Source organism: Papaver somniferum, chromosome 7, assembly GCF_003573695.1.
Source record: "Papaver somniferum cultivar HN1 chromosome 7, ASM357369v1, whole genome shotgun sequence".
Classification (NCBI taxonomy): Eukaryota; Viridiplantae; Streptophyta; class Magnoliopsida; order Ranunculales; family Papaveraceae; genus Papaver; species Papaver somniferum.
Window position 1 is genome coordinate 72,721,732 of NC_039364.1, and position 27,928 is coordinate 72,749,659.

At 36.3% G+C, this 27,928-nt stretch overlaps 2 protein-coding genes across 2 annotated transcripts; both read left to right on the forward strand.

Moving 5' to 3' along the window:
* The first annotated feature begins 11,794 nt into the window (after positions 1–11,794).
* On the forward strand, positions 11,795–14,522 carry LOC113297602 (probable NADH dehydrogenase [ubiquinone] 1 alpha subcomplex subunit 12). Its single transcript, XM_026546130.1, has 5 exons — positions 11,795–11,964; positions 12,244–12,270; positions 13,014–13,102; positions 13,875–13,984; positions 14,092–14,522. Exons 1-5 carry the CDS (start codon positions 11,876–11,878, stop codon positions 14,251–14,253), a joined length of 477 nt encoding a protein of 158 aa, XP_026401915.1. The 5' UTR covers positions 11,795–11,875; the 3' UTR covers positions 14,254–14,522.
* A 7,732-nt stretch (positions 14,523–22,254) lies between these two features.
* On the forward strand, positions 22,255–26,507 carry LOC113297603 (D-xylose-proton symporter-like 2). The gene is made up of 14 exons (XM_026546131.1): positions 22,255–22,515; positions 22,666–22,763; positions 22,870–22,948; positions 23,157–23,216; positions 23,353–23,419; positions 23,498–23,622; positions 23,843–23,944; positions 24,147–24,515; positions 24,596–24,643; positions 24,770–24,832; positions 25,105–25,185; positions 25,316–25,414; positions 25,531–25,668; positions 26,061–26,507. Exons 1-14 carry the CDS (start codon positions 22,462–22,464, stop codon positions 26,190–26,192), a joined length of 1,515 nt encoding a protein of 504 aa, XP_026401916.1. The 5' UTR covers positions 22,255–22,461; the 3' UTR covers positions 26,193–26,507.
* The last annotated feature ends 1,421 nt before the right edge of the window (positions 26,508–27,928 follow it).

The window sequence follows — 27,928 nt, forward strand, 5'->3', positions numbered from 1 at the left end:
CCTCAAGTGGAAGGATGATGTTGTCGTTGTAGCTCCTTACTTCTTCACTTCTTCAAGTCTTCGAAATACTTGTAATGTCTCAACCAACTCTGGTACAATAAATTTTTTGACTGGGATTATTTACCATATCAATGGGATCCACTAGTGTTTTAATCTCTGTGTGGGAAGTATTCTAAGATTGATGAAAAAATAAGTACTTACTCTATCTCTATTAAACTTGAAAATAAAATTGATAACTTTGCTTGGATAATTACGAATGTTTACTTTTATTCCTTCTCACAGTGAAATAATCCCATTCTAAAATTAATTGAATGCTAAGGGATTGGTGGATTGATCCATGGTGTTTGGCTGGGCACAGAGGCGAAGCTACTAGTAAGGTGGATGGGTCCCTGAACCCACCCAAATTCTTGCACATAAATTTGGTTCGGAATTGGACTTTAAACCATTTGGTGGAAGGCGTCCAAATTATAGCGTGAAAGAGAAATAAGTTGAAGTCGTCAATATGGTTAAATAAAAAAATTGAAAAAATTTCGTGTTTTTGTTACTCGTAAACTAAAGGTAGCGAATATGAATCTGTGTACTTGTAAGATTAATATTTTTTCCGCCAATGAATTATTATTTTATTTAACACTAATAAAAATTAAATATACATCCAATTTAATTAATTCTTAACATGGAGAGTTTGGTGTTCGAATAAAGATTTTGTACGATTTATTACCTACTATGGTTGAAAATTTAATTAATTTTGCTGGTTCTTCAATTGATGCATTAATAATACAAAATAGTTAGTTGAAGCAATTAAAATAGCTAGCCGAGACAATCTTACTATCATACTAATCAATCATAATCAAGCGCCTCATCTGAAAAAGCGGGGTACAACAATCATACCTAATATTTCACTTAGCAATCTGTATGGACTAACTCCAATATACTTTTAAGAGAATCAACTAGACAGTCAGACTCAATCTTAATAAAAGTATATCAAAGAGTTATATCCCACTTTCTCGATTCAACACTTACTCAAGCAAATAGAAATCTGTGAGTCTAATTGAACACAAGAGAAAACACTTGAACGGTACCAAAGACCAATGTTCAAGGATCAATTAATTTCAATCAACAACCAAAGGTTGGATTTCTCAATTGATCGATTAAACGCACAACCTGTGATATTTCAATTATATAACAAAATATAATACGGAAAAGAAATAACACAGACACCAGAAGTTTTGTTAACGAGTAAACCGCAAATGCAGAAAAACCCCGGGACCTAGTCCATATTAAACACACACTGTATTAAGCCGCTATAGACACTAGCCTACTACAAACTAACTTCGGTATGGACTGTAGTTGAACCCCAATCAAACTCACACTGATCCAAGGTACAGTTACGTTCCTTACGTCTCTTATCCCAGCAGGATACTACGCACTTGATTCCCTTAGCTGATCTCACCCACAACTAAGAGTTGATACGACCCAAAATCGAAGACTTTAATAAAAAAATCTGTATCACACAGAAAAGTCTACTGTAATAGATAAATATGTCTCACACTGAAATACCTACGAGTTTTTGTTCCGTCTTTTGATAAATCAAGGTGAACATGAACCAATTGATAATGCGGACTTATATTCCCGAAGACCAGTCTGAGATTATCAATCACCTCACAATAATCTTAATCGACTAGCGAAAGAAGATATTGCGAAATCACAAACGATGAGACGAAGATGTTTGTGACTTCTTTTATATCTTGCCTATCGGAGAAATCAATCTCAAGCCAATCTTACGATTGTACTTAGTATTATGGAAACAACAAGATCATATCACGTAACTACAAAGAAAATAGTTGTGTCTGGCTTCACAATCCCAGTGAAGTCTTCAAGTCAGGGTTTCGGTAGAAAAACCTAAGGTTAAAGGAGAATCGACTCTAGCTTATACAACTAGTATCACACAGGAGGTGTGGGAATTAGGTTTCCCAGTTGCTAGAGTTCTCTTTTATATAGTCTTTCAAATCAGGATTTGCAATCTAAGTTACCTTGGTAACAAAGCATTCAATATTCACCGTTAGATGAAAACCTGATTAGATTCAAGCTAATATCTTTCAACAGTTAGATCGAAACTTAGCTTGTTACACACAAATGAAATGCACGTTTTAGGTTTGTGTAACCGTACCCAAACATGTACATTTAGTTGGTTCAACAGTAGTTAACCAAATGGTTAGCCATATGAGCACTTTCATATCAACCATATTCTTCTTTACCATAACTAGTTCAAATGACTCAAATGAAATAGTTAGAGAGTTGTTCAATTGCTTAGATCTTATAGAAGTATACAAGACACAATCGAAGCAAAAACGATTTGATTCACTCGAATCGGTTCATGAACTTTATAGCCACGGTTTGTAAATATGCATTCCTTAGTTTATATAAGTTTAAGTTCACGAATAATCTTTTTTAGAAAATAACCAACCTAAGTACGCGGACTTAATTACCCGGAATAAATTTTTTTTCAGTTTACAAACTCCAGCAGATTTTCACGGGACGTGAGCTTCCGATGGTGCGCGTACTGGTACGCGGACTTTAGTTCCGGTTTTCCTGATCAGCAAAGTACGCATGCTTTGGTTCAAGGAATAAGGACTTACACACGTATGAGTTATCACACAATGATTATATCCAACAATGGTTATATATTCTCAACTCTCATTTCAATCGTTGAAACATTCTTAGAGGACGTTATATAGTTGTTATTCACAAACAATTTTTCGTCAAAGAAATTTTCAAGTAATTGAAACTTAATATGAGTTTCGTCGCTAGTAAAGATGAACTTGGCCAAAGCAAAAGCTTACCAACACATATTTCGAGAAATAGATAAGCGAGATAAACTCGGCTCAAAATAGCAAATGTGTATAATTATAGTCTATATAGCAATACGACTTTTGTCTCAAGATAGGAGATAGGGTAGATAAAATTTTGAGTGATAGATAAGTTCAAGTCTCCACATACCTTTTAGTCGATGAAGTTCCACCAGTTCCTTGAGTAGTTCTTCGTCTTTGTATGATGATCGCCATGGAGTCTGGAGCTCAACTACACTTTATATCCTAGTCCAAGACTTAGCTATAAGTAGACTAGAAATCAAGACTTATAGTTTTGATCACTAACATTGACAAACATGCTTGAGATAGCAACACATGCGAGTTCGACCGAGCAGTGCTCATGGTTTTCAGATCATATGTAAGGGGGAGTGGTTTCTATGTGAGACGGAGTATTGACTAAGGGGGAGTGATACATATCACCATAGTATTGTTGTCAAAGTTGTCATACAATTGAACTTTGATGTTGTGTAATAATACTATGACACTGTGTAACAATGATTGAGAACTCTTGTTTTCTCATTGTTATGGCTACGGATTTTCAACAACGATGATACTAAACTTACAACCTTTGGTATCATTGGAGTACCTGGAAGTGACGAAGATTTCGAGTAATGTTGAAGAACCAAGAAGATCAGGCATGTGGAAAAGAAGCTACAAAAGTTTATATTTATTTTTGTATTCCATATGTATTAATAGTTTTGTCACTAAAATTGACAAAGGGGTTGTAGTGTGAACTACACATTAATTATCCCCCTTTTTTTCAATAAAATTGGCAAAGGTACGAAAACTAGTGGGATCCTAATGAAATTTCCATAGAGACATTTCATGACCAAAAGTAAGCACATATCAACTTTTTAAATGCAATCATATAGCCGAAGCTAAATGCTTTCATCAAGGAGTTTATAAAGATACAAAATAAATCCTATAATATTCCACAGCCGCACTCCCCACAAAGATTTGGCAATTAAGCACAAGTTCAATTAAGAACTCTCCCCCATAAAATGTCATTCCCGAAAGAACAACAAGAGCGACTTTATTTTCACAAGAAAAGAAGGATTTATTTGGACATAAAAAATTACATACGAATATGAACTTGAATCCAAAAATACTCAATTAAATTAACCACAAGAAAACCCATGATTAATTTAATCATAAATGCTCAACATAAGAGAACTTACGGAGCCGCACAGTATATACATATGGATCAGGGAAGATCAATACTACGGAATAGACAAGGATTCATTCTACTTTCCATCACTATTTGCACAATGACATACTATAGACATAATCCTCGTAAACAAAAGTTCATCCTATCTTTCATCAATATTTGCATAATGACATATAATAGACTTAAAAACTTTTGTTATGTCAAAAGTTCATTTATTCTTTTATCAATACTAGCATATCGACATGTGAAAGACATAACTTTTGACAAAGTATGTTTGTACTTCTTATGATATTAGCACAATCTAACGATTTAATTGAAAGAAATAATCATTCAAAGCTAAGGTGCCATTAAAGTTATTACATCACTATAACATTAAGTTCAGGAAGTTTAACAACCCAAGAAAAGCCAATAATAGATTAACTAGAGCATATATCACTCACATCTCCCATAATAATCTCCAGCAATTTCATAAAATTTCTCGATTAGATTTGGATTTTCTGCTTCAGCATACTCCAACTGCTCTTTCATGCAATCAACCTCGTTTTGAAGACGGAACCAGTTCAGCGTCAGTAGCTGCGGAAGAACTTGCGGGTGCACTTGATGAGGATTGCTTCATTGAAATGATACTTGCGATACTCAGAATCTTTGGACCACCACTCTCGGATCCAAAAGGAGTGATATTAAAATTACCACAAATCCTTGAGATGAGGCAGGGGAAACCTGGAGTTTTCTTGGGGGTCTGTTTCACACTTATCATCTGATTGAAAATAAGTCCATAGAAATCAATGTTTCTCCCTTCAACAATATAGCAGACCAATTCTGCAAGAGATCTGGTCCATAAGTTGTTGTCGATGGTGCTTGGCATCATGTTGGCTATAATAAGTTTTGATGCAACTTTCAGAAACAACTCAGCACCACGAACATTGATCTTTCCATCTCTCCGAGAACCATCTTTATCAAAGAGGTGATTAGACATCACTTAAGGAGTTAATCTTTCATTCTCAGGAGGAGGAAATCGATCACCCCCAACATGTACATTCATCAGATAAGCAATAATATGACGATCCACGACAAATGTAATACCTCATACCATAGTTTTGAACATACAATTTGCAGGATCCATTTCATGCATATTCACATAAAACTACGTAACCATTTCAACACGAGCAATTCCTAAAGGTTTGTGAATGATTCTCCACGAGTGTCTTTTGAAGAAATCAGTTAAACCTTTTACCACAATCTCTGATTCATCATAGTATCTTTCAAAGATGGGTTGTTTGTTCATATACTCCAAATAGTGCACACGAGCAGCAGGGTTGACAAACCTAGCACGTATACTAGGATCATAGAAAGAATCATCCCTAGCATGACCACTTGGACTACTAACAAAACTAGTTCTTCTATGTTCCATTCTTAGTTATGAAAAATTCTCAAGGAAGAGACGAGACACTTACCTGGTTCGAGAACTGTTGCTAATGGTGGTGTACAAAAAAGAGAGTGAAAACAAAAACCGTTTCTGACCCAACGTGCACAACCTTCCCCTGATTCTAATGGTGCAAACACCACGCAAAAAGATTAGGAAACATGAAGAGAAGAAGGGATTAATACGTGAACAATTGGTTTTTCTCTTGAGTTCTCGAACTGAAGAAGAATGGTGAAACGAACGAGGAGAAAAGAAAAAAATTATCTTTTAAGAGACACGCGGTGGTACGCGAAAAAAATGTGTTCGAACTGGAACAAGATCCATTCCCACGGCCTCAAGGTATTTGAACTGCACGTGTGACATAAGGGCATGTTTGTTTTAGTGCAACAGTAAAGGGCACAACGAAGTTGAAGCAACGCTCACTGACACAATACCCTTTGATTTATCACAATGTGCATACCATGGCACCAAGAGAGGGTTTCTTTCCAACAACTCTCACATTTTCTAGCAGCGACATACACCCAAGAACTTGTCTTTATAAGATTATCACAGAACTTCAAGAGAACCAAAAAGAATTGTGTTTCTGATTTCTCGTTTTCCATCTTATAAAGAACAGTTTTTGCAGATAGTTTTTAGTACTACGATGGGAACCCCTTTTTAAAAAAGACGTTTTAACCTCTCCATCCATGAAGACATTACAATTATCTTAACAGAGAATGTCAAGAGTTAAGCACTGAATCAATTCATGTTTTAAGATGATATACTCAGATGACTGAGATTTAAACTCTTCTTGTAAATCATTTAGTTTATTACAACTAATTGGATTACTTAGAGGAGGATCAATGCTCTCACTGATTAGTAAATCAATGTTGACCTCAACATAAATGTTATTCATCATAACTTGATTTAGCTTGTCAAGAGAATCTTGTTCTTTCTGGAGATATGACTCAACATCAGAAGATAAGCTTTCAAGTTTCTTTTCAATTCCTGAAAAAACTTCAAGGGATTTTAAACCTGGTGGAGGTTTTGACATAATTTCTTCTACAAATTTTATTAAATCAGTCATGGAAGAAAATTTTGGAATCCCTGGATCTGGTGGTGCATTTATTGAGATAGCATCACTGTCTATAGAGTCAGATCGCTACAAACAAAGACTTGTAAGGTCTTTAAGCGTGTTTGCCTGCTCTGATACCAATTGAAAAAGCGGGGGTACAACAGCAACACCCAATATTTCGCTTAGCAATCTGTATGGACTAACTCCAATATACTTTTAAGAGAATCAACTAGACAGTCAGACTCAATCTTAATAAAAGTATATCAAAGAGTTATATCTCACTTTCTCGATTCAACACTTACTCAAGCAAATAGAAATCTGTGAGTCTAATTCAACACAAGATAAAACACTTGAACGGTACCAAAGACCAATGTTCAAGGATCAATTAATTTCAATCAACAACCAAAGGTTGCATTTCTCAATTGATCGATTAAACGCACAACCTGTGATATTTCAATTATATAACAAAATATAATACGGAAAAGAAATAACACAGACACCATAAGTTTTGTTAACGAGTAAACCGCAAATGCAGAAAAACCCCGGGACCTAGTCCAGATTAAACACACACTGTATTAAGCTGCTACAGACACTAGCCTACTACAAACTAACTTCGGTCTGGACTGTAGTTGAAACCCAATCAAACTCACACTGATCCAAGGTACAGTTGCGCTCCTTACGTCTCTGATCCCAGCAGGATACTATGCACTTGATTCCCTTAGCTGATCTCACCCACAACTAAGAGTTGCTACGACCCAAAGTCGAAGACTTTAATAAAAAAATCTGTATCACACAGAAAAGTCTACTGTAATAGATAAATCTGTCTCACACTGAAATACCTACGAGTTTTTGTTCCGTCTTTTGATAAATCAAGGTGAACAGGAACCAATTGATAACGCGGACTTATATTCCCGAAGAACAACCTGAGATTATCAATCACCTCACAATAATCTTAATCGACTAGCGAAAGAAGATATTGAGGAATCACAAACGGTGATACGAAGATGTTTGTGACTTCTTTTATATCTTTCCTATCGGAGAAATCAATCTCAAGCCAATCTTACGATTGTACTTAGTACGATAGAAACAACAAGATCATATCTCGTAACTACAAAGAAAATAGTTGTGTCTGGCTTCACAATCCCAGTGAAGTCTTCAAGTCGTTAACCTACAGGGTCTCGGTAGAAACCTAAGGTTTAAGGAGAATCGACTCTAGCTTATACAACTAGTATCATACAAGAGGTATGGGGATTAGGTTTCCCAGTTGCTAGAGTTCTCCTTTATATAGTCTTTCAAATCAGGGTTTGCAATCTAAGTTACCTTGGTAACAAAGCATTCAATATTCACCGTTAGATGAAAACCTGATTAGATTCAAGATAATATCTTTCAACTGTTAGATCGAAACTTATCTTGTTACACAAAAATGAAATGCACGTTTTAGGTTTGTGTAACCGTACCCAAACATGTACATTTAGTTGGTTCAACAGTAGTTAACCAAATGGTTAGCCATATGAGCACTTTCATATCAACCATATTCTTCTTTACCATAACTAGTTCAAATGAGTCAAATGAACTAGTTAGAGAGTTTTTCAATTGCTTAGATCTTATAGAAGTATACAAGACACAATCGAAGCAAAAAAAATTTGATTCACTCGAATCGATTCATGAACTTTATAGCCACGGTTTGTAAATATGCATTCCTTAGTTTATATAAGTTTAAGTTCACGAATAATAGTTTTTAGAAAATAACCAACCTAAGTACGCGAACTTAATTACCCGGAATAAGTTTCTTTTCAGTTTACAAACTCCAGCAGATTTTCACGGGACGTGAGCTTCCGATGGTGCGCGTACTGGTACGCGGACTTTAGTTCCAGTTTTCCTGATCAGCAAAGTACGCATGCTTTGGTTCAAGGAATAAGGACTTACACACGTATGAGTTATCACACAATGTTTATATCCAACAAAGGTTATATATTCTAAACTCCCATTTCAATGATTGAAACATTCTTAGAGGACTTTATATAGTTGTTATTCACAAACCATTTTTCGTCAAAGAAATTTTGAAGTAATTGAAACTTAATATGACCTTTGTCACCGTAGAGATGAACTTGGCCAAAGCGAAAGCTTACCAACACATGTTTCGAGAAATAGATAAGCGAGATAAACTCGGCTCGAAATAGCAAATGTGTATAATCATAGTCTATATAGCAATACGACTTTTGTCTCAAGATTGGAGATAGAGTAGATAGACTTTCGGGTGATACATAAGTTCAAGTCTCCACATACCTTTTAGTCGATGAAGTTCCACCAGTTCCTTGAGTAGTTCTTCGTCTTTGTATGATGATCGCCATGGAGTCTAGAGCTCAACTACACTAGTCCGAGACTTAGCTATAAGTAGACTAGAAATCAAGACTTATAGTTTTGATCACTAACATTGACAAATATGCTTGAGATAGAAACGCATGCGAGTTCGACCGAGTAGTGCTTTAACATCATCAAAATGATAGAATTAAATAATCAAGCGTAACTTAAACTTGAATCACCATCAAAATGAAAAATTGTTAAGAAGATAAAAATTCAAATTATGATAAAACTGTTAAAAGAAGAAATGTTTTCTAATAAAAATGGCTCACTTACAACAAGAACAAGATTATTTAAGGTGTAAAACAAAATTTCTGTAGTACCCCACCCAACGAGAATTCTATGTACATGAAAATTTTTCATAGTGCCCCACCCAACCAAAATTCCTAGCTCCATCACCGGTTTGGATATTATAATGCAACCAGAAATGACAGAGAAACCAATAAGTTTAAAGGTGAATCTAGAAGTATGAGCTTTATCAACCATTTTATAGTTGTATAAGGGATCTTGCTCTTAATGACAGTGCTTATACTTGGTCTGCTAAGAATACCGACCACCTTTTGTCCAGACTTGACATATTCTTAATATGTGTGTAGATTTTGAAGGCTATTATAGGGTGGCTCTACTTATAATTCACTTAGACCATAATCCATCGATTCTTGATTGTAATCCGTGCATTAGAAATAATTCTTATTTCAAGTTTGAAGCTCACTGGATGAACCACAAACACTTCCTCAACAACATATAAGAATGGTGGATCCAGGTAAATTTACAGGAAGACATAACTATAATCACTAAAAAACATTAGAGCTTAAAATTTTTCTTAAAGAGGTGGAGCAAACAAAGTTCGTTGGCCACAAATCACAATACTCAAAGTTAGAAGATGAAATAAAATTAGTATATGAGTTAGGAAGAATCCAATCCACTTAGTGAACTTCAATTTGTTGACAACTTACAAGCTGAAATTGAGCTCAAAAAGTTGAAGATGACTGGAAAAAAGAAGATAATGCGAAGTGTTTACTTTCATCAAATTGTGAATGTTAAAAGGAAATCAAATGGATTGTGAAATTAGCAATTGACAGAGAAGACTGATTTCAACAACCAAGAGTTAAGCAAGAGATATAAGACTATTATACCAACTTGTTTCATGAACCAAGACTGATTTCAGGGCTTTCATTTTGCAATAACCGGATGTTAATTATAAGTTGAATCTATTGAAGATGAAGTTTTTAATATAATTAAGCATTTTTATCACAATAAAACTCTTGGTCCGGAAGGATTCATTATGGAATTTTATGTAAAAACTCTTGGTCCGGAAGGGTTCATTATGGAATTTTATGTAAAATGGTGGACAACCATTAAATTTGATCTTTTAGTTGCATTGCAGGAATTCTACAATCAAGTAGGAGGCTCAATTGCTTCTTCATCTCTTTAGTCCCTAATAAATAAGACTCATGTACACCTAAAGATTTCAGAACTTGGGTATAGTGAGAAACGTCTACAATTTTTCTTCAAGATCCTCACAGAAAGACTCAACAAAGTAATGTCAGAATTGACTTTTGATTTTCAAAGTGCATTTATAAAAGAGAAACAAATCGTGGAAGGTATCCTGATGGACAGGAAATGTATAGATGAGTAGTTGCATAATTTGCAAGGTGGATATGGAAAAAGTCTTTTTTCAATAACCAACGTAGTGTATGAAAGAAGAGGAAGAGAAAAAAAAGAAGCATATTATAAGGGCTCCAACCAAATGGTTTTGATGGCTCCTATGGATATAAATGTCTTAAATGAGGATAAGGCGTGATATAATCTATACTAAAAGTTCTAAAATACTCTTGAATGATTAACCTAAATAATGGGGTAACTGAGATTACAAAACTTTTATCTATTTTATAGGATCCTAATTCATTTACTGATGCTTCCGACGGTAAAATTTGGAGGCATGCAAAGAGTTTTTCTGTATTTAGTTGCAATATTCAGCTTGAGGAAGGTGGGTTTTTGGTTTTTCCTCACAAGACGCTATGGAATCCCCGAGTCCCTCAAAAGGTTTTTTCTTTACTTGGTCTCTATGTTATAATGCAGCCCAACTTTAGATAAGCTAAAGAATACAATTGTAATCAATGGATGCATTTTATGCAAAAGAGCTGCTGAGTCAAATAACCACATATTTCTGCATTGTGAGGAGGTCTTATCAATTTGGAATTACCTCTTAATCTGTTCTGGAGTGCAGATGATTTTTTGCAAACTCTGTTACTCCCTCCGTCCAACTTTACTTGTTAAAATTGTGTTTTTTTAAACAAATTTGTACCAAAAAATTGGTATATTTCCTATTAAAATTTTCTAATTATCAAGAAAGAAACAAAAACTAGGATATGAAAACTAGTATATTGAACAAACAATTTGAAAGATCGATGGTGTATGTGGAAGTAATTTGAATTTTTTCCAAGTTTTTGCAAAATCCAAATTAAGCAAGTAAACTTGGACGGAGGAGTAAAAGTTTCATTCGGAAATGGAGGAGAAGAAAGAAAAGAGCTAAGAAATAGCAGTTGTGGGACTTAATCCTTCCGCAATTTGGTGGACAATCTGGGTAGAGAGAAATATAAAAACTTTTACGGGTGGGGTTATAGATCGAGTGCAAGACTTATTGATGATGTTAAATGTTTACTTTTCAAATGGTTGGTAGCTGCCAAGCTCAATATTTACAACCACATTTCTATCGCCGCAATTATGTAATCTCCAGCTCGGGCTAGCAATCTTCTTGTATCCTTTTTTTTAAGCGTGTTAACTGCTTAGTGAATCTCACTAACTTTGCCTTTTGGTTAGAAAAAACACAAAAACAAAAAACGCTGCATCAAACCATGAATCCGTGGAGTCGTCGACTCGTCGGTCGGTCTTAAAATAATGTTGGCACGCTTGATCAAATTGAATGCCATATAGTGGCACGTGCTAGAAAAAGTATTTCTTCTTCGTGAGAGATCTACAGAGAGGAGAGTTGGTGAAAAATGGCATCCTTGTTGAAGAGTGCATTCAATGCGATTAAGGAGAAAGGCATTCGGAATGTAGCGAGGGAAATCAAGGAAGCAGGATTCTTGTAAGTCACACTATCTCTTCAACAAAAAAGTAGAAATTTTTTGTTGAAATTGAGAGGAGGTTTTCCCCAAATACAATGGTTTAAAAAACCCCAAATTATTTGATTTTCCCTGTATAATTTATCGGATTGATGTATATCTTACTGATTAGGTTCATAAATTTGATATTTGTTCTAGGAGAAAAATCTTCATTAATTTTCTCATTTCTACTGGATACATAGAAGAAATGATTGTAATAATTTTGCCCTAATCTTGTTAACGGTTTCTATTGTTCTTTGCAGGAACTGCCTTCCCGATGGAAACCTTCTGTAAGTAAATACTATCCAATTGAAAGCTTATATTTATCTATTTTTTAGGGTTTATTTCTAACTTATCATAGGTGTTTTATAGTTGAGATTGTATAGAGGGGTTATCAATCGATTCAGATACATATTAGTTCTTTTGATCTGGAGTGATAAATGTTGACCAAGTATTATTTAAACGAGTGATGTGTAAATCTGTCTCGATGAATATCTGCATCTAATACGTTTTTTTCAGGTCTTCATAGACTTTAGCTAATTAGTTGCTATCCTTATTTCATAATTTGAATCATGCCGTTGGATTAATGTTTCTTATGAATGCATTGCTATGCTTTAGTTGTGTGTATAAGTACATCCAGACTTGACATTCTTTCTTCTGTACTGTCGGCTAACATTTTGATGCAATGATCTGGTGTATTTTAAACACATGAGGTCGATCGATTAAGCAAGTCTCAACGTACCCTCTCTTAGGTTGAATGCAAGGTCTCTTGGAACCCTAAGATAGAATGTATATGTCGTTTGAAACTCGACTTCCTTGTACATGTATGAAATATGTGCTATTTGAAAATCTCCATAACATACATGGTCTTCAAATATGATTGTTCTTATCCTTCTTTCAGTACCTTGATATTGCTAGGTACGAGGAAACTTCTATTTGTGTCACCGAATCTCTTCGATCATGTCTTCTGAGTTCATATGCTTCTCATTAAAATTAAAAGATATGCTTAAATTCCAATTCATGGTGTGTACAGGCAAATCAAAATTCACAATATTGGTGCTACTCTTGTGGGAGTTGATAAGTTTGGGAACAAATATTATCAGAACATGGAGAATCAATATGGTCAGTAATTCTAATTTTGCATTCTTGTTACTTTCTATGTGTTGAAACAAATTTTCTCAGGTTTCAGTTTCGTATATATATATCCTTTTCATGGTTTTACCTTTTAGTGTTCACTGGCATCTATATATTGTAACATATGCAGATTATTTTAAGATACGATATGAGTTTTAAGTAGCTTGAATGTGGTGGAGTTGGTGAACTTTATAGGGAAGGTGAAATAATGATCTGAATGCTTATTGATCCTATAAGCTACAGTTGGAATCTTCCTCTCTCTTTCTTTTTCAAATGTTCAATGCTCCTTAAAGTTGTGTAGGAAAAATGGAACTGTTGATAGATCATACTGCTTCATCAAATGCGTCTACTGTAGACCGTGACTTTTGATGCTCTTTAGAGTTCAGACATTATACTTTTGGATAAACATGTTACAACTTGAAGGAAGCTTAGTAGTGATGTTTGGCCGAATAAAACGTGGTATCTCCTTCAACAGTTTTATCTCCTAGAACTAGAAGAATATGATATGCAATTAACTGAAAATGTCACTGGAAAGTTCAACAGTGTAAATTTTATTACAACACTTGACATTTTTTTGAAATCCACCTGTTCTTCGAATTTCTCAATCTCAATATAAGCAAGATGAGCATATTCATCATTCTTGATGAAAACGATAATTTTAATTTGAAGATCGTATTATCCTGTGATTCATCAGTTCATCTCTTGTGAAAATTATAAAATAATTTTAAATTTAACCTAGAATTTGGTGACATTTCTGCAGGAAGACACAGGTGGGTAGAGTATGGAGACAAGAAGAGGTACAATGCGTCTCAAATTCCTCCTGAATGGCATGGATGGCTCCACCATATCACTGACCACACTGGGGATGAGGTAATAAATTATTTCATTTCCTAGTCTGTCGTTATCCATCAGTTTGAAGATTTTCCATCAAGAAAATGGTTTCCATTTTGTATTTACTACTTACATATTGTATGCAGCTTCTGATGCTGAAACCACAGAGGTATGGAATTGAACACAAGCAGAACTACACTGGAGAAGGAGATGAATACATATATCACTCCAAAGGACACTCTCTCAACCCAGGGCAGAGAAACTGGACTAGGTACCAGCCATGGGAGCCAACCAAGACCGATGGTTAGAAAATATTCCATGCCATGTTGAAGTACAACACTTGTTGGAAGAAAGTATACTATGAAATTGTTGCTCGTCTTCTCATCCTGTATCTTGCTTTCTTTTCCCTTTGTTGCATACATATTGAAGATGATAAATAATTATGTAGCAGTTGAAAGAAAGCCAATGTAATGCTTGTTTTGTTTTCGGCTGTTCTTTTTTATAGCCTATGGCTTAAACACAACCCAGAATTTTTTCTGATTTTATTAAGATTTCCTTTCCAATTGCTTTTGCTACATGACTTTGAATTGTTTGTTGGTATAGTAGTATTTGTGTTGTCCATCTTCTCGGCCACAATTTTTCTTCATAAAGCCTACCTTTCCTAGCCAAATCTCTATATTAATTTGCTTGACCAGGAGAGATCGGCGTGTATGCTTCAATTCTCGCACCCTTAGCCAGCCACCTTGATGTTTTTACTTTTAAGACATTTTTTGATAAAGAAGAATTTTATAGAAAGAGGGAGAAAGTACAGATGCTTCTTACAAGATGTAAGAGAGCGGGAAGTCAGAAAAATAAAAACAACTTACAAGATTACAAAATTTAAGTGAAAATCAAATCCCAATTGAAAGAGATGTTGTTGAAATTCCCTCTAATACTAGATTTAAACAAAGCAGCACATGAGTGAAGAAGAACTCTTGCATTTTGACATAGTTGGTCCCCATTCAAGGATTTATCCTCAAAAATTCTTTGGTTTCTTTCGTTCCAGATTGTCCATAGAGCAGCTGCGGGTATTAGAAACCATATCTTTTTATTGATTCCCTGAGATCTAAAAGTTTCCCATGATTGCAGAAGTACCAGAATCGAAGATGGCCAAATTCCATTTAGACCATATGATGGCAATAGATAGTTCCAAATCCTTTTTGGAAGAGGACAATCAGAAAATAGATGTCTACCACATTCCTCAGCATTATGACACATAAAGCATTTGTTCACATGGTGATAACCCCATTCTATAAGCTTATCAGTTGTAACTATTCTGTCATGTGAGGCAAGCCATAAGAAGAAGCATATTTTGGTAGGAATCTTATTATTCCAAATGGTTTCATGTGGGAATTGTGGAACTTCATCACAAGAGTGTAAGGCTGAGTAAAGAGAGCTAGTAGAGAAGGTACATGTGGCAGAAAGAGTCCACCTTCATCTATCTTCTGAATTATTAAGTACCGGAGGCTCAGGTCCAATCAAATCCAATAAAGCAATCAATTGTTCAGCTTCATTGTCAGATAAAGCTTTCTTGAAGTGAAGATTCCAGCTTACTAGATTATCATTAGTATAGATGTGAGAAGAAATGGAACCCTTCTTTTTTCCGCTGATTTTGAAAAGCTCGGGAAAAGAAACCTTAAGAGGATGATTACCCACCCACCTATCAAACCAAAAAGATATACTAGCACCATTTTGCATCACCAATGAGGAGAACTGAGATACTTTAGCGGCTTGCTTGACGATTGCTTTCCAGCACGATGATCCATAAGGTTCTTTAACCTTGTCAGGGATCCACAAAGATGCAGAAACTCCATACTTGTCTTCAATTATAAATACCATAGTGAGCTATTTTCTACTCCAAATCTCCAAACCCATTTAGCTAACAAAGCAACATTAAAATGTTTTAAATCTCTAAAGCCCAGTCCACCTTTGTCAATAGTGGGAATGTTATAATCACCCCCTATCCATGAATCCTCCACAAATACCCTTATCGATTATATATATACCCCTACCTTCTAAAAAGGAAACTAAAAAATAATAACCATGAATCCTCCACAAATACCCTTATCGATTATGTATATACCCCTACCTTCTAAAAAGGAAACTAAAAAAATAATAATATTCCATTTTTACCCATTAAACAAAAGAGGACATAAGTTTATTTCATTTACAATTATCAGATCTAAATATATTCTCTCCGCTCTCTCTCGTCTGTTTCAGGCTCCTCCTCCACCACATCCGTCGTCATCAACACCACCACTGAATCGATTAAAACCAAACTCCACCACCATTATCTCCAAAATCAACATCTCCACCTCTATCTATAACATTTCGATTTGTGTTTCTTTTTTATTTCCAGTTAAATTCAAGACAAAGATTTAGGTTTTTCGATGAAATTGAAATCATCATCAGATGTAGTAGAATTTGATAATTGTTCTTCATATTCTTCCTCCAGATTTTGATAATTGATCCCGTTATCGAGATTTTCCGATCTATTAATTTCGATTTGAAGATTCATGGAGTTATATGAGCTGATCTAGATATTAACATGTATGATTGTTGTAGGTTTAGGTCTTTAATTTTGATCCTGAAGAACCACTCATGAATGAAATTCACGTTGTTGTTAAATTCGAAATTGTAACATCGATTTCAGATTTGATAGATTCGATGATTTGAGAAGAAATGGAAGGTAAATCAGAATAATCCATATGAAGAGATGATGGTCGTTAGTATCAGATCCGATTTGGAATTGATAAGGGAAATGAGCAGTGAAGATAAAATTAATCGAGAGATTCGTAATCAGGTGAGAATGAACCAACTAGTTCGATGTATTAATTTGGATATGTTAATTTTTTTTATTTTCATTCAAATGTATGATTTTTTTTATTTGTTGGTGAGATTTTAGAAATTTTGTGAATCATTTTTGTTGGTGATTGAATATTGTATGATTAGAAAATGCAAAAGTTGTTCTCAATTCAAGCTTATGGAGGCGCTTATAGTTTGTATTGTTGAAGCAGTTGACGTTATGGTGGTGAATGTTGTGTTTGAAGCAGTGTTTGTGGTAGTGTATATTGTGGTGGTGGCAGTGGTGGTGATTTTTTTGCTCACAACAACCTTTGGTGGTGGATTTTAGTGTAGTGTATAGGAGGTGATTAGAGCATTTATGTTGGTGTTGGTGCAGTGGAGGTGGTGATAGTGTAAATGGAAGTAACAAACCTTATGTTGATGTTAGTAACTTAGTGATATATGAATGATATGGTAATGTTGATAGGGTTCTTACTCAGGGAAATGTATTTGATTGTAAGTCAACTTGTCCAAGTTGCCTTCATATACGGAGACAACTTGAACAAGTTTCCTCCATATATCGAGAAAACTTGAACAAGTTGCCTCCATATACGAAGAAAACTTTGGCCAGTTACATCCATATACCTCCATATATGGAGACAACTATGGAGTTGAGAGTGCTGGCTAGTACAATTACAGATGAGCTGATGGATGAAGTTGTTTGTGCTTTGTTGATGAACTGAATATGTGTTTAGGCAGTGAAGAGCAGAACAAGGAGTTGTTGTTGCTTGTGTGTTGTTGATGGTGTTTGAGTAAGGGCATGGAAGTGATTGCAGGTGTTGGCTCATGTTGCAAGTGTGCATATATGGTTGTGGTCATGAATCTGTTGCAGGTAGAGTTGCAGTAGCAGAGATGGAGGATGTGATGATGTCTGGTGGTGGTTTGAATTATTGGTTGAGCACTGGTGGTGTGGTGAATATGTGAGTCTTCTTACTGGATTTGCAATTGAAGATGTGCTAATCCAGTAATGAGATATGAAGCGGGAGAGGCTGGTATGTAATTTTAATATGTTTTTTTCTATTGACGAATATGTGGTGCAATGGTAGCACAACTGAATATATGTCAGAAGATGTGTGTTCGATTCACACTAGGTTCACTCGTTTGTGTATAATTTTTTTTTTGGAGACAACTTGTGCTAGTTGCCTCCATATTTTGGAGACAACTTGGGCTAGTTGCTTTCACTTTTGAAGACAACTTGTGCTAGTTGCCTCCACTTTCGAAACAACTTGAGCTAGTTGCCTCAGATTTGGAGACAACTTCAGCAAGTTGACTTCACATGGTGGTGGTGGCGATGACGGCAACGGTGGTGGTTTTTGGTGGTGGTCGAGGAAAGTGGTGGTGGTTGGCGTCGGTGTTGGTTGACGGCAGACAATGGTGGTGGACGACGGTGGTGGTAGTTGGCGGAGGTGGTGGTTGGCAGCGGTGGTGATTTGCGGCAGTGGTGGTTGGTGGCGGACAACGGTAGTGGTTGGTGGTGGTGGACGGCGGCGGCGGTGGAGGAAAGTGGTGGTGGTGGTGGTTGGCGGCGGTGGTGGGCAATAGACAGTGGATTTTTTTTTCTTTTTTTCTTTTTGAATAATGGTTAGTGGTAGTGATTTTGTATATAACCTATACAAAAGAGGGTATTTTAGTAATGTATTAAGCTTAGGGGTATAATTTAATTTAGAAAGGGTATTTTTCAAGGGGTCTCATACTAGGGGTATATAGATAAGTTTCCCTAGGGCTGCACATGGTTCGGTTTTTGGCAAAACCTAAACCGAAACCAAAGTACTCGGTTTTCCAATAATGAAAACCAATAAAACCATATAGCCTATTCGGTTTCATTGGTTTCGGTTTCTACTCGGTTTTGTTAAAAACCAGACGGTTTTTGGTTAACCGAATGATTTATAAACAATAATGTGTCAGTGCTTTATAGTTTACACAAACAGTACACCTAATACTACAAGCGGCAGAAAAGTTTGCTGGCAACATATCAGAGACATAAATGACGAGCAACTAAAATGACAGCAAAAAGCTTTAACTCGAATAATCCTCCTAAGAGTCCTAACCATTCATTAACTATAATTCATCAGTGTGAAAAGATTCATTCTGCTATGAGAATAATAGAGGTTCGCAGTATCGAGCTAAGAAAACCCCCAAACATCTTTTAACTACATACTAATTAAAACAAAACTAGTTCAAAAGAGAATTAAAGTAGGGGTGTAAATTCGGGCAGGCCGGGCGCCCGACCCAAAAACTAAGACAGGCCGGGCAGTCCAGGCTTAATATTTGTGAGCCCGTAAACAAATTCAGGTCGGGCATCATAATTAATCGCAAAGCCCGATACCGTCCAATAAATTAATCCAGGCCAGGCCGGGTAGCCCGCAACGGGCCATAACAGGCTTTGAGCAATTTCAGGTACAGGCGGGCTTGGGCGGATACGGGCAGGCTGAGTTTTTTCGGGTAATATTTACACCCCTAAATTAAAGGCGACAAAAATATAAGAGCTTAATGCTCCCCTCTAACATCCGTGGCTAATATTAGTTCAATCCTATGCCAGTAACAATCGGTTAACCATATGGTTTTCGGTTCGGTTTTTTTAGGAAACCTAAACCGAAACCAATAGTGTCGGTTTTTTGTGACTGACAACCACAAATGAACCATTGGGATATGATTTCGGTTCTGTTCGGTTTAAATTGTTCGATTTCGGTTTTGGTTTTCGGTTCTGGTTCGGTTTTGTGCAGTCCTAAATTTCCCAATAGGTGTGCACATTAAAGACCGGTTACTTTTAAGACATCCAACCTCGGATCCTAACCACATCTTTGTACGGAGAGTTTCGAGTCGTCGAGATGTTGTGACCAGATTTCGTGTAGACTCAACGTGATTTACATGGAACTCTACCTACTAGCACGAGGATAGCGTACTTTTGTTTAGTCGACCACGTTATAATCAGAGCTTATGTGCATATATATTACATGATACCGCACGACACTAGGGGGCCAATAATAGTTGGCCTGAACAAAACAACCCACCAGCAAATACACATGGGTTATACACATGGGTTATTAAATGCAAAGTGCGACCAAATATTTGTTGGTATTGTGCCATTTCCAGAAAAATCCAACGGCTGCCAAGCATAGTGTGGGAAAACTGAGGAAAATTCATTAAAGTTCACACACTCTAGTATAATTTGGCAAAAGACTCGTTGAATTTCTTTGCTCACTGTCTGATACCAAATTGAAGCAGGTTAACTGAAGGATCCTCATGGGGACCCCAAGTGTGCCAGCTTTACTTTAGTTCAAAATATTCTCTCCATATGAACTTTTTTTTTTTTGATTTTTATTGGAGGAAAAGCAAAAAACTATATGAGAAGACGTTATTGACTCGCTCATTCCATCGATTCAAAAAATAATATCGACTCAGATCAGAATACCCTTGATAACACACACTCTCTTCCCATGCTCACCAACCTAAACCCATTTGTTAACCTAATTTATTTGACAAAATTTTAGGCCCAAAATACGACCAACTTGCTTCTCCTCCTTCCTGCATAAACAATAGAACATTCATCCATAACCACTGCTCGTTGTATCTAAATTACAGCCTTTTCAATTCTCAGACTAATCAATCAAATAAGCCGATAACTCACCGATAACTACGACATCGATATGTTTAAATTAGATAAGTTGGATTAACACGTCAGGTTAGGATAGGGGTATTTTCAGTCCGAAAAAGAATAGTTACTGACTCACAGCAAAATTCGACCGAGTTAGCGGGTCAACAATGATTTTTGCTCTTTTCAAATCACCTTTTGCTCTCCCTCTAACAAAAAACTTTTTTTCCCCTCTTCTGCGGCATATGAAAAATATATTTGACTTATACCTATAAAAAGTTAGTTAAAAAAAATACATATTTATAGATTGTTGCTTCGATGGATCTTTGCTAATTTTCACTAATTGTGGGGTTTGCTAGCTTGTCCCCCACTAATTTCCTTCCCTGCCGATGTGGTGGATTATGTGTTATATAGTGGGTCTCAATAGATCTATGATTTCACCGAGCATATTTCTCTCAAATGTGTTTTGGTTCTGTAATGGACGAAATGAATTAGGTTTTGTGAGTCTGATTCAAAATAGACCTTTATATCATAGTTCTCCGATCCCATGATAGTCAAATAAACCGTCGATGTAATTTCACTATAAACCCTCGATATCGTTTGATTTCACTCTTTTTTTTCTTTTATCTCAGTAAAATACTAAATTAGATTTTATAGGTGTAAATATGGTACAAATTCAAGAGGGTCAACCTCTAAGTTATACAAAAATGGATAGAGAATAACCCCGATCCAGAAAGTAGTACGATGCTATAGCTTACACAGAAAATAGAAAAGTAATGAATCAATTTAATCTCTCTTGAAGGGGGTATTTATAGCTTCCCAAAGTTCCTTGGATTGCTCGACATCGTACTGGTGTGTGATGTTGACATTCGAAATATTCCTGTATGTTGATCTGTGTGCACATACCCCTGCTGAGGATACATTTCTTCTAGCCTATCGGATTCTGGGCAGCCTTACCTGGGACCCACCGTCGCTGACGTGTGTCATTGTCTAGTAGTCATCATCTCCAATTACTTATCGCAGGCACCCCTCGGCCTCACTGCTCGCCCCTAGGCCATTGTATCAAATTTAACATATATGTCATGGACTCGTCTCATCCGTCTCGTCAAGGACCTGACGCCATGACCTGCTCCTTGGTGCAGGCATCTCCTTTTGATCCGCTACTCACCCTTAGCCACTCCTTTATCAAATTCAATGCTCATGTCATGGACCTTATCACTCACATATCGTCACGGACTTCATAACTCATCTCGTCACGGACCTCTCATCTTGTCACGGACCTCTCACCTTGTCAAGGACCTCATCATTCATCTTGTCATAGACCTCTCATCTTGTCATGGACCTCATCACTCGTCATGAACCTCTCGCCTTGTCATGGACGTCATTATTCATCTCGTCATGGACCTGGCGCACTTACTTGCTCTTTTACGCATGTCTTCTTACTCTCAAATTTGGGGTATCTACAATGGGATATAAAAATTGAAATATAAATGGATGGAAATCTATTGGTCAATTCAAAATTTATATTTGAGGATAAACTTGTCCATATTTTTTCTATTTTAGTTGTCTACATTAATTTACAATTTTGAACTTCAATTCCCCTCGAAAACTTTTTCAGTTTTGTTTTGTATTTTAGCATTTAGCTTGGGTAACAATAAGTGGTTTCGGTTAAATAAAAGGTAGGGTATCTTGCGCACATAGTAAGTCAGTAAGTGTTGACGAAACAGTCAAGGGGAGTTGTTATAGAAATTTACAAACTTGGGTGGTGTACATAATTAGTTTAACAATACTCGTATCTCTTAAGATTAAGATATTTTGAGTTTGGTTTGATTGTACAACTGCTTCGTCTCAGTTTTGACTTTATTTTCTTCCTCAGAATTCAATTTTCCTCTCTTGAATTCTAGTTTTCTCAAACAGAGCTCTCACCTAACCAGACTTTCTCCTTTAAAAAAAAGAAAAAAGAAACACTAAAACCTAATCTTCAATAAAACCTATGAACTAGTAGCACTAGTAGAAATTGACTAGAATTCAGATACCAAAAATGGCTACCGAGTCATCAGATCCTGAACAGCCCAGGCTATCATTTTTCGGAAAGGTATGAATGATACTTTCATTTAATTTCAGTTTCTTTCTCTCTTTTTTTTGGTTTAACTTTATGTATCTCTCAGTTTTTGGCATTGACATCAGATTCTAAAACTGGGTTTTGGGTAGTTGTTCTTATCTTGTAATTTGTGGGATTCTGTAGTCAGATAAGTCCACAGATGAGATCGACAATGCAAGAGAACCACTTCTTAATGGGGATCATTCTTTGGAGAGTTACTCTGTTCTGTCAGCAATCCCACCGTCAGTATATTTCAATTTTATGTTTTCTTAGTTATTATTGCTTAGTTAAATAAGATACGTACTCAGGGAAAAAACTAATTTATTTTAACTTGGATGAAATTGTTAGGTTTTTCTTCCCAGCGATTGGGGGATTGTTGTATGGCTATGACATCGGTGCTACATCTGGAGCCACAATTTCTTTGGAGGTATTGTACAATTTGAACTTTGAAATCAATTTACTATTTCGATAGGTTGTTTGAGCTTTGCATTTCATGAAATGTTATAATATATGCAAATCGATAACATCCTAGTAAGAAAATAGTGTGAATAATAAGTATAAAGTCTTTATCAAATGACTAAATATATCCCTTGTTCTATTGTACTAAATTTCTTAATAATTCTGGTTCTTTGCAGTCAGCTGCACTGAGCGGGACCTCATGGTATAATTTGTCATCTGTGGAGATTGGGATCGTTGTGAGTTCTTAACTCATCTTTGATTTGTCTTGCTACGTATTCATGGCGTTTTAAGCTAAATGGTTTTGGAATAGTTTCACCTTTGAATGTATATTTCATTTTTTTGATTCCCTTTTTGGTCTTTACATGGTTATAGGTCAGCGGTTCATTGTATGGGGCCTTGATTGGTTCTATCTTGGCTTTTACCATCGCTGACTTCCTAGGTTTGTTCTTCTTGCACATTAAGAGATTATCTAGTGCATTCCGTGGTGAAACCTAAATCAGAAAATTTATTTTTGAAGGAAGACGAAGGGAGTTGATTACGTCCTCTTTGCTTTATCTTATTGGAGCTCTAGTAACAGCAGTTGCACCCAACTTTGCGATTTTGGTGATCGGACGCGTAATATATGGTATGGGAATTGGACTGGTAAGTAACTATCCTCTTCCTATCAAACCTTTTATTGTGCACAGCGTCTTGATTTGTGGTGTTGCCAAGTGCACATACACAATAAGGACAAAGTGATTAACCGAGTTAGAAAAATCTCACCATAGTTCTCTAGGTCCAAGAGACCGTGTAGCAGTGTTCCACAGTTTCTGTAGTAAACTTGTTTCTTGCCAGAGTTTTTGATTTCCTGCTATGCTTTTAGGCAATGCATGCTGCTCCAATGTACATTGCTGAGACTGCACCAAGTCAGATACGAGGACGACTGATTTCTCTTAAAGAGCTCTTTATAGTTCTAGGAATGCTTGTAAGTTCTTCACATTTCTACCCTCGTTGTTTATTATTGTGGAAGTGTTAGTTACAAAATACATTCTGAGGTAGTTGATGAGTAGTTATTATGTCTGGTATAATACCCCACGCAATGTTGTGGTTTCTGCAAACTTCTACATCAATTTATGTATGTAATAAAACCTTGAACTTGTAAATTCTGGGTTTCATCTCTCTTGCAGTTAGGTTATACAGTTGGCAGTCTGGAAATTCATATAGTTGCAGGATGGCGTTATATGTATGCTACTAGTATTCCTGTATCTTTGCTTATGGGAATTGGAATGTGGTGGTTGCCTCCATCACCACGATGGTTGTTATTATGCGCCATACAAGGGAAGGGAAATACAGAGGAGGCAAGAGAAACTGCAATATGTTGTTTGTGCCGGCTGAGGGGTGAAGCCATTGGTAATTCAGCTCCAGAACAAGTAGATGAAATGCTGAATGAGCTTTCTTATGTTGAAGGAGAAAAGGAGTCCTCATTCAGGGATATTTTTGAAGGAAAGTGCTTGAAAGCACTTACTATTGGTGCTGGATTGGTTTTGTTCCAGCAGGTATTATCATTAACCCAATGTTCTGTAATTTTAAAAGCCTAATTGTTCGATAATATACATGTATGACTCTCACATGGCAGATCACAGGGCAACCAAGTGTGTTATATTATGCTGCAACAATTCTCAAGGTAAACTACATGTGTATGACTTTGTATTGTTACTTAATTCTTTTTTCGTAAAATAGTCCGTGTTAACAGAAGCACTGGTCCACCTTCATCCTTTAATCTTTCTTCTCTTTTTTAATTATTTTGCAGAGTGCAGGGTTTTCTGCTGCATCTGATGCTACCCGGGTCTCAATTCTTCTAGGTTTACTGAAGGTGGGTCTTATTTCTTTGTTTTAGATGAATCTAATTTGCCCATCACCTAATTCTCAACCATGAAACCTAGTTTTTACACAAAGAGGATGGTCTTCACGTAGTAAAATTGCTCAAACAAGTAACTGGATATGACAGAGAAATTGCAACATATCTATTCTAAGCCCCACCTTGGTACCAGTTCTATTTATGCAATGCATTCAATTATACGAGTAACTATTGATGTATCGTACGTACCCAACTTCTGAAAGCCTTAATTTTCTTCTTTTTTGTAGTTGATAATGACTGGAGTAGCGGTCCTTGTGGTGGATAAACTTGGGCGAAGACCTTTACTGCTTGGCGGTGTCAGTGGCATCGTAAGTTGTTCATACTACTTTCGTCTAATGCATTAGCTCCTACTAAACGCCAATGATACTTAAGGCATGAAATCTGTGGTTATGGGTTTCGTCATTCGCTGACTAAATAGTATTTTGGTTATTATTGCAGGCAGTTTCTTTGTTCTTACTTGCATCATATTACACTTTCTTGAATAATGCACCATTCATTGCTGTTTGTGCCCTATTGCTGTATGTTGGATGTTATCAGGTATGAAAGACTTTGTTTTAGATATTTTGTTTCGAAGTGTCCTCTTGTGTTATATGCTTCGGCTTTTTATCTACATTTAGTTTTAATTCTGTAACAAGCCTTGTCTAATTCTGCAGCTATCCTTTGGACCTATTGGCTGGTTAATGATTTCGGAGATTTTCCCATTGCGTCTTAGAGGACGTGGATTAAGTATCGCAGTTCTTGTGAACTTTGCTTCAAATGCACTAGTCACGTTCGCTTTCTCTCCAGTTGAGGTACTTATCTCATCTTTCTGATGCTGTTTCTTTTTCATAGTTCTTAATAACTTGTTTCTAAACACTGGAGCAGTTAGTTTGTAACAACAACCTGAGTTGATAGAAGTAATAAGGTCATGATATTTCACCGTTGACCATTTGCTTCTTATTAACTTCAGACTGTTTGAATACTTTGAATCATATTGAAAAGTCTGTTGGTAGTAAATGGTGAACTGAACGATTCATTATATTATTAGATAACAGAATAACCCATTTGTTGATCAACTGTATATCTGACTGTAGCATTTACAGTCAGATTCATTGGAATCCTCTGTATTCTTTAAAAATCTTATAATTCACTTCATTGTTAAACAGAAGAGCTGATGTGTGTTGGTTGTGGATTTTATTTGCAGACATTGATTGGGGCCGGAATGCTGTTTGTTGTATTTGGGGTGATAGCTCTACTGGCCCTCGTCTTCATATACTTCATTGTGCCAGAAACTAAGGGGCTGACACTTGAGGAAATAGAGGCCAAGATTCTGTAAAAGCAATTTCATCATTCTTCATGTTGATGTAATAGTTTCTCACTTATATTAGAACTATCTGTTGTTGACCAGCAATTCGCGGTAAGACGGTGCACTTTAGACATCAGTTTCTTTTCGATATGGTCTTTTGCATATACAGTAATTGTAAAACCATAAATTGAAACCCCTCTTCTGAAGTAAGGGTTCTGTAAAAGTAAATCATTTTGGAAGTACAGTTGTGAAGTTACAGAAGTTGCTGCAATTAACATCTATGTATTTTTGATAAGCAACATATATGTAAAGGAACTGCTGCATATTGATACCAAAGTTGGAGAAGGCTTAGACTTATCCTCATTACTTCACACAATAATAGATGGCACACCCTTAAATTGATACAAGGTTATGAGGAGACTAATCCCAATACATAGTACAATTCTCTGAAAAGCTTTGTCTCTCTCTGAAGGATTGCTCTGCTTTTATAGGAAAAGCCTGATATTGAAATATCGTACACGTGTACCCTAATATTTTTTATGGTAAGTCTTCTGTCATTAGTCGTACATGTATACTATTACAGCTGGGGTTATTTAGGCAATCACTAATCATCTTCCAATGACAGCCCACTTGTGCCACATCATCGTTGATGGTGATCTCGGCTTGACGCGTCATCGTCAATGGTGGCTTCGGCTGGATATCAGTGAAGCCCCCATTCTGGTGTCTGCGGCTTCTGACCAAATCCATGTGTTTACATTAGCCCCTTGGTTGTTTTGTCAAGACCTGCAGGCTTAGCAATCAGTCACAGTTCATGCGAAAGTTTACCTTCAGAATTATTAATCCGATATGTCTCATTACTTTCGTCCTCTTGTCTTCTTGATGCCCCTTCTTGGTCACAGCTTCGGGTCTGGATATACATCGACCGAAGCCCCTTTGCTCTTACTCTTTCTTCCTCCTTATTTCCTCCGGGATAATTAACCGACATAAAGTTCTAATTGGCAACTGCTGCTCACGATATTTCATCAATTGATCTTTATTAAGGAAAGTGTAATACTTTCCAAGACCGTAGTGGTCAGTCTATGGAAAGTATTGTCCATGTAAGTCACTAATGTGAGACTGATAAGGTAAGTGATATATTAGGAAAGGATTGTCCATGTAAGTCATGATTTTGAGACTTATAAGGAAAGTCTCAAATCCGTGTCTTAGGAAAGTTTTGAGTCTCCAAGTTATCGGTCATGTATAAGTATCTATAGAACTACTATGAATGAAATTAAGAAAGGAATTTACCAAAGTTTTAACATGGTATCAGAGCCAGTTGAAAAACCGAAAAAAAATCGTTGAGAATGGGTGGAGATGGAGAATCAAGCAAAGACAAGAATATAGATTATGATACGCAAAAGAAGAATCCAGTATATCACCTAGGATCCAGTGATGGTCCAGGTATAATTATCACACCGGTTGTTCTAAAAGGACATAACTATGATGAATGGGCTAGAGCCATAAGAAGATCATTAATAGCTAAGAGGAAGTTTGGTTTCATTGATGGAACAATCCAAGAACCTAAAGATAGTGAACATTTGGAAGAATGGGTGGCAATTCAGTCAATGCTTGTCTCTTGGATCAGCAACACATTGGAGCCATCACTCAGATCGAGTTTGGGAGACTATGATGATGCCAACTTGTTATGGAACCACTAGAAAATTTATCACAACTAACATAATATGTCAAAGGATACGGTGTACCTGAGGAGGATGATTGTGATGAAT